The sequence below is a fragment of the Mesitornis unicolor genome, unplaced genomic scaffold (genome assembly GCF_000695765.1).
Source record: "Mesitornis unicolor isolate BGI_N332 unplaced genomic scaffold, ASM69576v1 scaffold12148, whole genome shotgun sequence".
NCBI classification, from domain to species: Eukaryota; Metazoa; Chordata; class Aves; order Mesitornithiformes; family Mesitornithidae; genus Mesitornis; species Mesitornis unicolor.
The window spans coordinates 49,240-65,687 of record NW_010202583.1 but is presented as its reverse complement, the minus strand read 5'-3'; the positions used below and the strand labels follow the sequence as shown (position 1 = coordinate 65,687).

Sequence of the window (16,448 nt, the reverse complement as noted above, 5' to 3'; positions counted from 1 at the left end):
AACCGCTCTGGTGCAGTTGTCACCAGTAAGACCCGTTTACTCTGCAGAGCTTGCTTCTCTGTTAGCTCTAAGCAGCCAGGTTGGAGTACCAGAAGTGATTGAGCTGTGGCAGCAGAGACCTTTAGCTCCAACAGAGGTATTGGTTTGAGAGCTATTGGAGGCATTCGGTGTGATGCTGCAACCTACCATGTAGGCATTTGTTGTGGGTGGTAGGAGGAAGTCTTATAGGAGGCTACTAACGTGACTTATAAAAGAGTTTTTGATGGGACCCTCTAATAAGAAAATCTGCTATTAAATTCCTTTGCATTCCGGAGAGGACCATGTGAAGGGTTCTCCTCCTTCCCTTCCTCCCCCCACAAAAGTAGCTGTTCAGAGGGTTCAGCTTGCCTTTCTGTGGCAAACTTTCTTTGTTTGAGTTACAACAGGTATACTTTAACAGTATGCCATCCCACAAACAAAGTCTAGACAAGTTCTAGCTTTAGGCTTCTTGTTTGTATTTACTTTTCCTCATAGGCCAGTCACTGTCCAGTTATTATTGAGCTTATACCCCTCCTTGGCAGGGTGTTATTCTTTTGACTGGTAGGCATTTGGTTTTGTGCATGAATTGGTGTGGTTTATTTTTCATTAACAAAGCTTATCATGTGGATGCACCATGGAAACTGTAGGGGGTGGCAGAAGAATGAGCTATCATACCTGCTGTTACTCTTGAGTGCTCATGACTGTATTTTTCACATGAAAATGAGTAGTTATGTTAACAGTTCTCTGAATGGGTACCTATCCCATGCTCTTGGCACTCATTCAGTAAATTAACTCATATAATGGGCTGTTCATTCTAAGTTAAAGACTGAATTATTTACATCAGCAAATACAGTAACAGGAAAAATACAGGTGTCAGCTGTATGGGCCACCTCCAGCTCTGTCCAAAGTACCACAAATTGGTGCCTTGCTAGGCCACTGGATGGACACTTCAAAAGCATTATTGAAGTGAATGGGGAGCAAGGTAGCCTCAAGGTAGGTCTCATAACACAGCTCTTGGGAAGCAAAGAGCATTATCTTGCCCATTTTTGTTAAAAAAGTCCATATTTAGGTCTAAGTGTTTTTTTTAATCTATTATTCTGGGGGCGATTTCACAACTGCCTTCTATCCCCCACCTTTAAACAGGAAAAATAGACATGCTGGTGGCTGGAGCTGGCACAGGAGGTACTATCACCGGCATCTCCAGAAAGCTAAAGGAGAAGTGTCCAGGTTGCAAAGTAAGTGACAAGCCTAAAGCATTTCTCTTCAGTGGCATGAACCAAAAAGTGCTCCAGTTGGCACACCCCATTTGGTGCAAGCCTGTCCTGGGTCTCTGTGGGAAGCTCTTGGATGTTCTCAGTTAGAAGGTAGCTCTGAGCAGCAAAGAAAAGTTTTCAGACTGTCAGAAATCATCATATTCTGGTCTCACTGGTGACCAGAGTTCAGGTTTGGCTCAGCAGATGAAAACTGGCCTGCAGATCCCTTCATGGGGTGTCTGAGAAATTTCCTTCTCTGGTGTGTACTGCAGCCTTCTGTTTCCTCTCTGACTGTGCCTCCACTAACTTGTCTGGAGGTGTTGAGGTTTTACCAAGTGAAACTTCCTCTGCACACACCAACCTGTGTGTCTACCTGTGTGCTATGTTAGATTTCCTTACAGAAATTGGTATCGTGTTTCAATCATAAATATTTTCCTACATAGACAGGGAGTGGTAAACAAAATAAAACTTATGTGCTTACACTTGGCACAAAATATATTGGCCGTAATGATGCCTGATATGTGAATGAGGACAATCTTGTCTTGGGAAACCCTGTCTTCTGTTTAAACCAAACAAGATCTGTATAGAACAAGTGGTGCCCCCTCACTTAGTGTTCACAGCCTGAGGAGACAGGATGGGTTGCCAAGGGGCCAGAAGCAGCAAAGCATTTTGCTCACAGGGGAGGTGAATGTTGCCAGGATGAAATGAATAGGAGACTATGTTGCTGTTAGCTTGGCTGTGTGTGCAGCCAGTGTGACACCAACAGCTGCAATGAGGCCAGCGCTCATGAGTAAATAGCTGTGTTCTCAAAAGCAGTGCGTCATGGTAGCCAAAATAGAAACTGCTTCTCCAGATTATAGGTGTTGATCCTGAAGGCTCCATCCTTGCTACACCAGAAGAACTCAACAAGACAGACAAGACAATGTATGAAGTGGAAGGAATCGGATATGATTTTGTCCCCACAGTGTTGGATAGATCTGTAAGTCGTGCTTCTTGGTTTACTGCCCTTTGCCCTCTAGTGGGATGCAGAAGTGAGGAGAAAGGTGGAGGAAAAACTTGTCAAAGTCTTTCCCTGAGCTGAAAGGGGAGGGCTAGCAGGTCAGAACTATTCCTGTTCTTTCCATCAGCAAAAGCAGTCCTCGGAAGGCTTTTGCACTGGCCACATTTGTTTTGCAATGCTAGGTGGAAATGCAGTGGGCAGATAATGTTCTCCTAAAACACAGTACTTCAGTTAAAAAAAAAAAAAAAATCCCCAACAAAGCACTCCAACACCTTCTGACCAAAAGTGGTATGACTATGTTCTGAGCAGAGCCTGTGTCTCTGGGAAGCCCTCCAAGAGGGTAGAAAACTGTTTGATTCTCTCTGTGGCTGTCTCACAACAGCCTGTTTTCACAGCGAGGTTTCAATAAGGAGTCTGTTGTGCTAATGTGATCATCTTACCCTGGCAAAAAAACCCAACATTTGGCATTTGGAGGATGGAAACCCAGGCACATGGCTCAGTAGGCAGCTGTTACCTCAAAGAGCATAGGTTGAATTCACACTAGTTGTGTAGCTCCCTTAGCCCTCCTTATTTAAATATGCCCTTGTTTCTCTCTTCCTCCTGCTTCCCAGGCAGTGGACCAGTGGTACAAGAGCAGTGATGAGGAGTCATTTGCTTTAGCACGCATGCTGATCCGAGAGGAAGGACTGCTGTGTGGTAAGAGCAGATGGGAATCTTTTGGGTTTCTCTGAATAATATGTGGGAGGCTGAAGCCTTGTGTAGATCAAGGAGACTTCCTTCTACTTCAAAAGGTGTCTTCCTCACCCTGGGCTTCTCTGCTGCCTCTCTTCTTTTTCATTCTTTCTCATTTCACTTAGTTTGACAGTTTTGCCTCTGATCTGCATTTTGGCAGGTGGCAGCTCAGGCAGTGCCATGTCTGTAGCTGTGAAGGCAGCCAAAGAGCTGAAGGAAGGTCAGCGCTGTGTTGTTATCCTCCCTGACTCTATCAGGAACTACATGTAAGAATCTGTTTGGGTTTTTTTCGGTCTCTCTGGGAAAAGGGTGAGGCAGTCCCTCAGACCTTATTTCTTATAGCTCTCAGTTACCAAAGCAAGGAATGTGTTTTGGGCACAAGTTCTGAAGTATCTAAAAAGAGTCTGATGTGGGGTAGGAAGGAGCTTAGCCCTCTGGAAGCGAAGCTCCTCCTTGTCTGACTTCATTACATAACCATCACTGGTTAGCATCTTTCACAGGAAAAGACTTGCTTTCACTGTTTCATTTCCTGGGGACCATTGGTATTATCCCACTCCTGGAAGGGTCCCTGTAAGGCTTTCTGCTCTCTGTACCCGTGTCCATAGCAGAACACAGCACTACTGTAGCAGCAGGCAGTGCTGTCGTGAGTTTACAGGTGAGGGCTTTGAGCTGTGCTGAGTTCTTCTCCCACTGCAGTGAAACATACGGCTAAAACCATCATGTTTTGGGATGTTTCGTGACTTCTGTTGAATCCAGCACAATACTAGATGACTAGAAACTGCAGACAGACCTTGCCTGAGTACAGGCTGTCTCTCTATTGTATTGCAAGGGACTGATGTAGTTGAAGCTTCATTTCCTATGGGATTCCTTTTTCTTTCTGTGAGTATTTCTTCTCAATATGCCTGGCTGGTAAGCTTGGATGGCAAATGACAGTAGTATATTTTCAATAACGCTTTGTGTTAGTGGTAGTGAGCTGTAAACAGTTGCCTTTGTGTGCTATTTGGTTTACTGACAAGATGTTCAGCCTGCTAATGAACTTTTTACTTCCTAATGCTTTCCAGGTCCAAGTTCCTGAGTGACAAATGGATGATTCAGAAAGGGTTCATGAAAGAAGAAGATGATCTTGTAAACAAACCTTGGTAAGCATGTCAGATCCATTTGGATTTTCATAAGTCTATTCAGTCGTCTTCATGGCAATTGCTGCTTTAAAACTCTTTTCAATTTGCACTACTTGCTATGATTTGGATAATCTTTCATGCTATTGTGTTGACATAAAATTGCAGCTGTTAATCAAATCTGTTTAAATTAGTTGATTTCCTTCTTTGAGTTGCATGGTTGCAGAAGAAAACTTGGTAGTTAATGGTTTGAGTTTGTTTTTTTTGTGAAGAGCATTGTATCTGAAATGAAAACATAGTATCTAAAGAACCTTTGTGAGATCAGAGTTCTTGAATGCAAAGCAGTGCAAGCCTACATAAGTGGAGGGGGATCTTCCCTAATTTGCTACCTATGACTGTAAGTATGACTAGCTTTTTCAGTATGAGCCCAAAATTTTCTGTGTAAGATATAAATAATGAAACTGGGGAAGTTAGTACTGTCCATTAACTATCTGTAATTCCAGAAAGTAGATAAAATGAGAAAAAGCGTTGCAGTCTTAAAGCCTTCTCACACTTCAGTGACTTTCTGCTACTGGGGAGAAAACTTGAAAGCCTTGAAGGTTTACTGATTCTGGCCGAATCCTGACTCTTCCTTGCAGCCTTTTGTCACTCCTGTAGTGTTGAAGGACACTGTACATGAGCAACTGGTTCCATTCTCTCCAGAAGACTTGCATGGGCTTGTTTTTTGTTTCATCCCCAGGTGGTGGAACATCAGTGTTCAGGAACTGAGTCTCTCTGCTCCCCTGACTGTGCTTCCAACTGTTACCTGTGCAAAGACTGTTGAAATTCTCCGGGAGAAGGGATTCGACCAGGTACCAGTTGTTGATGAATCTGGGTATGTCCACGTATATCACTATTCATCCATATGTATCACTTCCCTCACCAGGTCCCAAGGGATGTCTTTAAATGCTTACAAAAAGTATAGTATCCTGTCACTCATCTTTCTTCAGTTATAGTAATACAGTTCAGAAATGTTACCTTAAACACACTAATGCTGTCTTTTATATGTTGAAATGCCAGGACTCTCCTGCTCTGCACATAAAAAACTTCTAATGATTATTATGATATACTTACTCAGTGTGTCTCTGCAGGACAATTTCATTGGGTGTTTTATAATAGTTGTTTAACTTAGTAAAGCAAAAAATCATATTTAAAACAAATAATGCCAAACCTACCCATCTCCACCAAGACTTTCACCCAGTTTCTCAGAACACTGCATTATGGTGCAATGTTATAGTGACCCCTATAAACCAGGGTGTCCCCAGCAAGCCAGTATGCCGTATTACTAATGAAGAGCTGCTCAGTTACTCTCCAGTTAGCGTGCTAACTCAAGGGATTAATTGTTGCAGGTCCTTGCAACATCCTTGCAGGGAGAAGGGGAATGAGCAACATTGAGGCAAGAATGTCTTTAGCCCTGTCACACCTTTCAAAGGACAGATGAGGACATAAAGCAGAAGTTACTCTTTTCAAAAGCTCTCTCAGATTGCAAGCAGCTCCCCAGTTGCAAGAACTCAAGATACAAAGAGCCTGATGCTCAGAAGGGCCAGGCACCCACAGCACCTGCTGACTTCTGTGTGAGTCTCCAGAACTTCTTCCTGCAGAGACACAGAATCCAAGTATGCCATCAATAATGTTGCTTTATACCATGAAGCAGTTGAACTGAATTTTCCAGGCTGGCTGAGAGTGGATACTTCTATCTACGGGAACACCTGAGGCTTTTGAGGTGTTTAGCCTTATCTTCTCTCTCTCCTTCCCCAGGGTCATTTTGGGCATGGTTACCCTGGGTAACATGCTTTCTTCACTGCTTGCTGGAAAAGTTCAACCTTCTGATGAAGTCAGCAAAGTAATCTACAAGCAATTTAAACAGGTGAGCAGGTGTATTCTACAACTCCTAGTTCTCTGGCTTAAAGTATGACTGTAGGTGTCCTAACACTATGATGGCATAAGGTTGGGTAAGGTTTACTCAGAACCACACAGAGCAGCTGCTACGGAGCACAGATATGCTCTAAACTCTGTCCTAGGTCACTCAGCACTCCTGGGCTTATGTTGTGGCCTTATATTGTGCTGTTCCATTACTTCCAACAGGCTTTCTTCTAGTGTGCTTGTTCTTTCCTCCCTCCTGATAAAAGCCCTGGCAGAAGTCTGGGCAATGGAACTACCCAGGGGAAGAGACAGGGAGATGCTGAAACAGCTTTTCTAAATCTCTGTATCGGCTAAAAACAAGCAACTGTTTGCCTTTTGTAACAGATCCCATGCTGAAACAGGGGGATGGCTGCTGAAAGCTGATGTTGTCAAGATATGTGACTTTTTATGTTAGTGAGTTTCATGTGTTCATCCAATGTGGGCATGCCAAGATACCACAACTTTCCAGCTATATGGGTGCTCTTCTAAAGTATATAAGTATTGTTGCTTTGCTTCTCTAGCACAAAAAATATTTTATTTTTAATGTGGAATGCTTAACCTAGTTTTCACCAGACTTTTAGTTTCAACACTGTCTCATAGTAGATGAGGTGCTGTATTCCGGAAGTATGTGTAATGCTGCTGTTCAGTCTACAAAATACCAAATCCCTGAGGTTGAGAAAGGATGCTGGTTCTTTATGGACAAATGTAAACATATTTTTTCCCTCCCAGACAGAGAATCAAGCATCAGGTGGAAATGTGGTGCGTAACAAAGCTGTTTAGTTCACGTCCTTCCTCACTTGGATGCTTTTAAGAGTTTCTGGGGCTGGTGGCGTGCAATCATTTCTGTAGCTACACTGGTGTTAGTTGTAGTAGCCAATTCTCTGCATTTCTGAGGTTCTGGCTTTTTTCCATGGGCAGCTTGAAGTTTCTCATGCTTCTTCGTTAAAGAACAGCTTAACTGTGTCTCTTCTCTGTAGTTCTGACTTTTTCTTGGTGGAGGATGGAACGCAAGTGACACAGAAGTGGTGGTATTGCTAACGTCCTAACTAAAAGCATCGTTCTTTGGTTGTTTTCCATTTGAATTGATGATTTAATGGAGAAACGTGGTTAAATGCACATAACCTCAGAAGTATTGTGGATTTTGCTTTTCTTAGCACTTTAGTCAAGCTTATTTGGCTTGTTTACTGGTCAAATTGGGAAAACACGTCATCTGTATCACTGAAATTACTTCAGATATCCTACAGTTAGGATCTGTACCACAGCATCAATAAGAGAGAGGTCTGCTCAGCCTGTGACTACCAAAGCAGATCATCTCTTGGCAACACAGGAAGCTTTCCTTGATATGATTGCCACAATTATTTTGTGATGATCTCGTAAAATGGAGGAGTAATTGTTATAGCTTTTAAAAAGTCTGCAGTAGGATAGTACTCTAGGGCTTTGAAACACTAGTCACAGGATAATTTGGCAGTCTAAGCAAGTGCTGTGTGTTAGTGGAGAGGAAGGCCATTTTTGTGGAGTCAGATGTTAGTTCCAGCGGTTTGGGGTCTCTTTACCCTCTCTTCCCTGAAGGATTTTTGCATCAGCTACTAATATCTGTTAGGTGTGGTGCAGACATAGCCTTAGCAGACTTCTTGTCTGCCTTTACCAGAAAATAGGACTGACACTTTCTTGTTACTACACCTAATGTTTCATGGTTAGCCCGTTCCCTGGTGTGATTTTTGGTTAGTGTCCTAAACTGTTTAGCACTCTGCTAAACAATGCAAAGACTGGTGTCCCCAGCATCCCTCTGGACCAGAGCCTACTTCTAGGGAAGGAGAGAATTTAGAGTCACGAATTTAGAGTGCCTCATCACTTGCCCTTAGAGCCAAACAAGCAGTTCCAGTCATGTGTACTTTAGTAGCATGTGCATAGGCTAATTGCCTTAAAGACTTAGCAGGTTTTAAAAAAAGTGCCTAAATGGGGGAAAACTCATGGGCAAAATTTTTAGGGAGCTTGAATTAGTAGTAGTAAGACGGATGAAAACAGTGTTAGAGTTCTGATAGATTTCAATTAAGGATTTCAAAAAATATTTAGGTCTTCATAGTTGCCCAAGTGCTGTTCATCGGCTGCTTGTCCTGGTCATCTTTAGCCTACCAAGTCCCTGAAAACGGGTGTATTGCTAATACATAATCAGATGGCAAGAGGCTCTACCCCTTCAGTGAGCTTTGAACTTAGGTTCAGAAGTTAGGCTGTGCATGTACATTCACACAAAACTGCTTGTCAGTGATGGTTACTGATGTGGCAGCAGATCTGGATTTCCCCCTGCCCCTTGCATAGCCCACAAGACTAGGGATTAATGCTCCAGTATGCACTGTAGCCTGCTGATCCCTTAAACACAGGCTGCTGGGAATCTTTTAGATCTCTTCTAACTCGCAGTATGGAGACCAGAGCTCTGTGTTCCAGTGCAGCCCAGCTGCTCGTGCTGTGGCATTTATTCCTCAGTCACAAGCTGAGCCCACTGCAGGATAAAGAGTTTTTTTAATCTGCAATGCAAGTCTTTTTGTGCTGTAAACTCCTTTAATCCCGTTTAATGAAAGTATGTCAGATGGTGGGTGCTGCTGTTACGTGGGGAGAGTCACCTGAGTAATTGATGTGCTGCTGCCTAATGTATTAGAGCATGTAGGAAGAGCAGTTTTCTGCATTCTTTCAAATGGTGCCAGTAGGTGACTAGCTAAGTGTTACAGAAGAATCTATTGTTTCTGCAGAGTCAACACAGGATGCTTTCCTGTTTAGTCACAGCAAAGCTGAACTTCTCTAAAAATGAATTCTTACTTCTCAGTTCCTTGATTTGCACCTGAATGCAGTTGTTAGTGCAGCAATCTTCACACTTAGTTTTGGTTTTGGCTTGTTTGGGCTTTTCTTTTCCTCTGCTGCCTTTGCAGAGTATATTCACTTCCACACTGATTTGAAGCCTGATTCATTCACTTTTTCCCAGTCTTGCTAGAGTAAAATCACCAGGTATAATGAGTTTTATGGGATCTTCCTTTTGTTAGACACATGGAACAATTGGCCTTCTTCCATCATTAAGGTTTTTCAGATATTCAGTATGTTCAGTATATTCATTATGTTTTCAGAATCAGAATTAATAATTCCCTGTAGTGCTTAATTTTTTTGTTTTGTCTTCTTGGAAATCAGAAACAAAGAAAACTCTGATCTCTTAAGTTGGCCTTGATTTGTTTAGTGTTTTTACAATACTTCACGTGGGAGCTGTATATAAATGCTGATGTATTGTTTTTACTACTGCATGAAGTATGTGGGGATTTTCGACCACTCAATATATAAAGAACTGTTTTATCTAAGTTTTGTAACTCTCTCCTCAGATTAACCTGAAAGACAACTTGGGGAAACTCTCTCATATCCTGGAAATAGACCACTTTGCTCTAGTGGTTCATGAACAAATTCAATGTGAGTATCATGTACCATGCCTTTTAAGAGGGTAATCTTTGATTGATAACAAGAAGCAAGTACAAGTGTGAGAGCATCAACAAGTTCTGAAGAAGCGAGGTCCTCTTTCTGTGCTAATGCTTACTAAGACCCTAGTGCAGCAGTTCTTGGAGAGTAAGTGTTAAATCCATTAATAACCCCACATAGTGTAATGTACCTGCTTTTGGAGCAAGTTACTGCTCAGAATTGAATGCCAGAGTCTAGTCCACTGTGCAGTGTCTTTGCTAGTAGTGGTAAGCCAGTGAATAGGCTCCTGCAGTGCAACTCATCTTTGCTTCTTTCTACTCCTATCATACAACTTCCAGCAGTTCCATCACAGTGAATGTCCCAGGTTAACTATACCTCAATTTTTTGCCTTTCTAAATCAAAACCTTTGTTACAATACAGTTTACTAAGATCTAGATGTCAACACTGACATCACTGTCTGAAGACAGCCTGATACTTCTTTTTCCTGTTTATTTCATTTAATCTAACTTACTCCCTTTCACTTGATGTTTTTCTTCCAAAATCTGCTTTTTTTTTCTCGAAACTCTACACTGCCTTCTTCTTGAACTGGAAATGACTAAATAAATCTTCAAAGCTATGGTATATCACTACTATATGTGAATAATACTCTTGCCAGTTTTATATTCCTTATAGCAGGCAGCTTGCAAAATTACAAACACTGAGAAACTAGGCTAAAAACATTAAGTCTCATCAGATAAACTTATCGGACAGCTATCTCAACTACAACTGTAAATGAAGAATAGTCATCAAATTTGAGCTTGTTCCTGATAATCTCCGTAAGGATGTGTTTTTGACTCTGCGCTATTTAAAAGGCTAGAATCTCCCTGGAAGCTTATAATGGAACAAGGCAAATGAAAAGTCCAGGACATCCCATCTGGCTGAACAAACTGAGTATACAAGTAGGCTAAACATCTCAGTACAGCCAGACTACAGGAACAGGGAGCTTAGGCCATAGATAATGGGCCAGAGATCACTTGGCCACGCAGTTCCCAGGTCAAAGGCTTATGTGAACTGTGAATAATCACTGAATCTGTGCTCTCAATGCAGCAATGATTAGATTGTTAATAAGGTTTTTGAATATAAATGGGAAAATGTTGTACTCTTTTTTTGGTTGTTTTTTTTTTTTTTTACTAAATCTGTATTTGATGGTGATGTAGGAAGAGGTAGTTTTGCATATCCTCTAGTGATCCCTGGTTCAAATGAGATAATATCAGTCTGCGACTGTTTCAGGTAGAGCCACAGAAACTCATGCATGAGGAAAATATACTTTGTAACCGAGCATTTGGTTTGAATTTTTGTCAAGAAAAACAAATCTGATGGACCTTTCATCCTTCCTTTCATAATGTTTCAGTTTGTTAATCCCTCTTGTTGAGAAGCCTATCTGAAATAAAAATCCTTGCTGCTCTCTGTGTGACTGTTGGCCAAGAAGACATTTGGGTTCCCCCTCAGTGTACAAGGGTCATCAGTGATAACCAACTCTGCCAGCAGGCCCTGACAACGGAGCTGGGTTGGTTTGGCACTTGTCTTTACAAACAGCGTCATTAAAAGCAAGTGAGATCATGTGGTTTTGTGCCTCCTAAAGCCAGGATCCCCTCTTTTGTTTCTGTGCAGATCACAGTGATGGTTCCTCCAGTAAGCGGCAAATGGTGTTTGGCATCGTCACAGCCATCGACCTGCTTAACTTTGTGACTGCACGAGAACGGGAAAGAAAGGCCAACTAAAGTCAAGCAGCAACGCAGAGCCTCTTCAACGACACTTTGCAATCTCCAACAAAGAATCGGGTTTATTTCTTAGGTAGAGTGGTCTGTCCTTAGAGTGTTTTGTTTTGTTTAAATTCTGAAAATAAGCAGTTAGCTATCTTGGTGTCAGCTCTACAGCCAGTGCATTTTGCTGTATTGCACAGCTTCTGGGGACTTGTTTCTTAATCAAGTTATACAATATTTCTTATCAAGACAATTTATTTTTTTACCTATATATATATGTAAAAATATTGCCTAAATTAACTGGTATGTTCCTTACTTGTTACGTCTAAAGTCTGGCTTTCCAAAATAGTTTCAGATTCATCAAATGTCTTGAAATAAAGAATTTCTGAAGCAGGGGCCTAAGAGAGCTCTGGAAAACGTTGGATTTATATTTTTCTTTTTTTTGTGCAAAGGTTCTAAGTTAACTAATACCTGTGTGAAGACAAAAATGGGTCTGGGATGTGGAGAGAAGAAAGGGTTTCCATTTTGGTGATATTAGTGTAAAACAGGAGGAGATCCTGAGGGCTGGAGTTAAGGCTTGTTTCAGCCAGCTGCTCTGAGGGAAAACTGACTTGAGTGGAAGCCTGAGAGTGAAGTGACAAGCACGCTACTGACTGTATTCTGCTCGGTGCACCAGCTTTCACTGTGAAGGCAAACCTTACTTTTTTTCCAATTCTACCCTGATAAGTAAGCACAGGTTTCTCATTGCAGGGGGGTTGGACTAAGATGGCTTTTATAGGTCCCTTCCAACCCAAACTATTCTATGATTCTGATTTCAAGTGAAAAGATTAAAAGGTGAGATCAAGCTTCTTTCCTGAAGGTTTTTGAAAAATCACACTTTCATCTGCTACCTTGCCTTTACCTTCACACCCTCTTATTTATCTTAAAATGCTTATTTTTGGCTCTTCTGAAACAGGCATAAAGGTAATCTTGTTAAGAGCTGTAAACTCTTTCAAGTTCTGTTCAAGTGCTCTTACACTGTAGCACCTTATTCCAAGAGAAAAACCCTGCTATTAATTGAATTCACTGTAGCCAAGCTTGGAAGTAACTGGCAAATGTGCTGTGGGCTGGTGCTGCTGAGAGTAAACGAGAGTCATGTGCAGTCGGTGTGTGCAGCTACAGCTTTTCACTGCTTCTGTAACTCTGGATTTTTTCTATAATGTTTGGCTTGCGTAGCCCTGGCAGGGGCTGGCACTGGCAGCCCCATCCGTACTCTGCTGTGCCCAGGCTACTGACTGCTGTTAGTGGTAGTGGTGTGTGGAATCACCCCATGGTTACAGGAGAAGTAGCTGTTCTCCATCAAGACTGCTCTAATCATCTTCTAAGTGGCCTTTTGCCAAGAATAAAGGTTTCAATCAGCAAGAGTGACACTTTTCTTAGCTTGCCTCTCTTTTCACTGAAGTAGAAAAATACTATTTAGTCCGGGGCTATTGCTGGTAGGATAGCAGAGTTCGGGTTGGTTGGTTGGTTTGTTTTTAAAGCTGAAGGGAGTTGTGAGTCAGCTGAGAGGAAAACAAAGAGCTTAGTTAAAAATCACAGTTACTACCTCCTGTATATAGATTTTCTACCTTGCCGGCCTCCCTGTGGCAGTGGAATTTGCCATACATTTTGGAAGTGTGTGCTCAGGGGAGAGAGGTGGTGGAAGCTGCCCTGTCCTATGTCGGTGCTGAGCAACACACATCAAGCAGACCCTCTGCGCTTGTGCCTTGGGTGATGCTGGAGAGGGATAAGAGCTCACAGCCAAAGAGGTGTCACCAGTGGCAGTGTCTGCCTGCCAGCAGTGTGGCAGCCTGCTTTGCTTTCTAGCTGCTTCTCTCTCACCTTAAATTCATGAATGTTAAAAACTTTGTTGTAATAATAAAAAGCCTCAGATGGGTTTTTGGTAACTCTTTAATGCCATGCTGGTGAATGCTAAGTTTATTTTGCCCTTGTTCAGTTTATTTCCTTAGTTATTGGCTGTCCCTTCAGATTAGGGCTGTTGCTGAAGTAACATGACCCATACTTACCTTTAAACTATGGTTTAACCAATAAATTCATATACTACTTTAAGATTTAAGTCAACTATTCCCAAGGCTCTGGAGTAAACTACTATAAAGTCTAAAAATGTGCAACTTCAATAATAATTGATTTTAAAGGATGGTTTGTTTTGTTTTATTTTATTTTACTTTTTTTACCCTTATGCTGTATAGTGACTTCTTTCTCACTGTTCCCCCTCACTGTAGTAGCAACTCCAGCTTGAGTGCTTTGACTAGTAGAAAGCTGAAGTAGTGCAAGTATGAGATGTGTCTTTGTGCTAAAGACGCTCTTTTCAAATCTGTATTTGCTTTTCTAGGCTGAACAGCTCTGCCTTACCTCCTGTTACTGCTTGGAAGAGCCTAATAACTCGTCTTTCAAACTGTGTTTTTTTTTTTCCACTACTTCCCAAGGGCTCATAAATAATTTAGCACAGTTAAGTCTTTGATCTTAGCACTTTTAACATCCTTTATGTTTCTCAGTGCAGAGAGGGTTTGCGAATGGTCAGTTGTATCCCTTAAGGCATTAGCATCTCTACCAAGCTTCTAAACTCCTTTCCCCATTATTTCAAATACTGTTGTCAGATATATGTTCTTATCTGTTTTTTACAGGGAAGACTGAGAGACTTATGTCTTTGATTACTTGTATTTTCACTGCATTTTTGATTCCCACACTTGTTAAAGAACCTGTGTACTTCACTGGATGCTGCTATCTGATGTGTTTGCTGCAATCATAGCTGTCACTGCTGCTGCATTTTGACATTACTGTTGCTCTTGAAAGTTTACCCTGTTTTTCCTCATTTTCCATCTGACCTTCAGTGATGGGAGTGGACAAGGTGGCTGCTTAAGTATTTTGGGTTTGTTTTTTTTAATTTTCTTTTTTGTGCCTGTAAAAGCTCAGTGTCCCGGCCTGACTGAATTAAGCAAGAAATATGAGGAGGGTAGGAGATTTTGCTTTTCAGAACAGAAGTATAGGAAAGAGTTGGAGCAGCAGAAGATTAATGGGTAGCTTTACCTGTGACATAAAAGTGTAAAGATTTTGGGTTTTTCAGTTTACCACTCATAAATAAATCTCTGTAGTGTCATGAAAACAGGTAGCATTGCTGACTGTAAGAAAGAAGGGGTGGTTAGAGCTGGTAGGGAGGATGGGATATGAGTCTAAAGCAATCCAAGTAACCCAGAGCATCCAAGAAATCCACCTGCTCTGCTCTGCCTGTGTGGTTTAGGAGCAGGAGCTGTCTCTCGTTCTACGCTGGCACAAGGAGGAGGCAGTGGCCAGCAGCCACTCTTACTCACAGTACAGCCCTGTTTGACCAGAGGAATTGGGTAAATACAAGGAGCTGCTGAATGACTGAAAAGCTTTCCAGAGCTCTTTGCTGTAGCCGGGATGAAGGCAACAAAGAGAAGGGGACAGGGAATCCTGCGAAGCTGAAGTTTTTCTGATGCAAAAGTTTACAAGTGTGATGCTTTTTCTGGTTTGTAGTGGTGGGGTTGTATTAACACTGGACTCGCCTCTGTTTCAAGTACTATGAGGACCAAGAAGGGCATTGCAGTTTGTTTTTGTCTTTAGCCTGAAGTCCAAGTCCAAAGCTTGAACAGAGCTGTCTGTTTTTCTGAAGTGGGTGCCTGCATCTTCTGTTCACCTGTGCTGGTTAAGTGAGTGCTGACTAAGCCTGAAAACTTCTTTGCACGTGGATACTTATATCAATAATTTTATGCTGTATTTGTGTGTCACTGTAAGAGAATGTCAGTCCTTTTGGTCATACCTTGGCTCTGCAAAACTACTTTCATTTTCTCACCTGAAGACAATTATCCAGTAAAATCTGTATAATATTTTTCAAGCAGTTATGAGGCAATGACTTAAGAGTGACTTTGAAGTTGTCGTGTCCAGTATTACTTCCCGCTTCTTCCACAAGCTGTGCCTGACTCCAGAGCTCTGTCTAGCTGCCAGACCAGTCTTCTCTGCCCACCAAGCTCATTGCTAAGTGGTTTATGAAAATTTCTGCTTGCCGTTATGAATTTCACACCACATGCTCACTGTTAGGTGTTGCCTAGCATTGGCAGCCACCATCCAACAGCCTTTCTTACCATGTAGTGTCAACACACTACCATGACAAAGGGAAGACTTCTTATGTTTTAAAGAGCTGGGAAAAATCAGTACTATGCTCTGTATTTATTGCACAAATGTTGATAAATGTACCATATAAAGAGTTCAATAAAAGTTGTTTCATTGCAGAATGACTCTGGGTTTTTTAATGGCAGCTCAAGTTGACAGTCTATGAGACTGTAGTCTGTGAGAAGTTTTTATCAGCTGCAAAAGACCTCTCGCTTGCAGCACGTAGACTGCAAGACTCTGGTTCTTTTCTGTCTCCAAAGAGCTGCTGACATGGCAGGACTGTCAGTGAGGCAGCCCACTGCCTGCTTCTCATGGCTGGGCTTAGTGCAGTCCTGGTGCTTCTGTACAGGGTAGGAAAGGAGGGATGTAGAACCAGGGCTCAGGGACCACTGGGGAAGCTCCTACAGCAACAGGTGCCTGTGTGGTCAGCTGGACAGGTATTTCTGAGTAAATGCAAGGGGTATGGCCAGGCTGTGTTTCTGAGAGAAGGCGATGGTGAAGCTACAATAAAAAATGCATGGATTCAAGTGAGGTGCATGAGTGTTGTTCTGTGGGCAGCTCGGAGAAGCCAAAGGAGCTGGCTGTGTTGCTTAAGAGCTATGTATTTGTGCTGCTGCTCAGCATCATGGTCAATTGCTCAAGTGAAACCAGTGTGAAGCTGGTTTATATCTGCTAGGGAAGTGAGTAAACCCTCTGTTTTTTGGTCCCCATTTCCTCATGTGGTCAGTCCTTGCTCAGCCCCATCCAAATAGCTGAAGACCCCTGTCAGCCAGTCTTACTGGGACATTGTTCCATCTCACAGGGACATGGGGGAAGGCTGGTGAGCGAAGAGGTGCAGGGGGGCTTCCTTTGCCTGCCTCGGGTGCCGGAGCAAGCCCCGTGAGTGCGGCAAACTCCTTGCTGTTTCGCTTGTCTGTGTGTCAGGTTTTCATATGGGGCATGGTTCATCTCCTTCCTCAGGCACACAGAGTGCTCTGTCCTCAGCTTTATCTCCTCACTCCTGATCCAGGTTGCTCTCCAGCAGCATGGG

The 16,448-nt window shown here is 42.3% G+C and overlaps 1 protein-coding gene across 1 annotated transcript in view; it reads left to right on the top strand.

Moving 5' to 3' along the window:
- LOC104545335 (cystathionine beta-synthase-like) overlaps positions 1-11,281 on the top strand; it is a 19,929-nt gene extending 8,648 nt beyond the window's left edge. The window contains exons 8-16 of the mRNA XM_010190446.1: positions 1,162-1,253; positions 2,125-2,250; positions 2,883-2,967; positions 3,164-3,269; positions 4,065-4,142; positions 4,858-4,992; positions 5,916-6,024; positions 9,419-9,503; positions 11,160-11,281. Coding sequence (XP_010188748.1) covers positions 1,162-1,253; positions 2,125-2,250; positions 2,883-2,967; positions 3,164-3,269; positions 4,065-4,142; positions 4,858-4,992; positions 5,916-6,024; positions 9,419-9,503; positions 11,160-11,269 — 926 coding nt within the window. The 3' untranslated portion in view covers positions 11,270-11,281. The remainder of the gene's footprint in view (positions 1-1,161; positions 1,254-2,124; positions 2,251-2,882; positions 2,968-3,163; positions 3,270-4,064; positions 4,143-4,857; positions 4,993-5,915; positions 6,025-9,418; positions 9,504-11,159) is intronic.
- Positions 11,282-16,448: the final 5,167 nt, after the last annotated feature.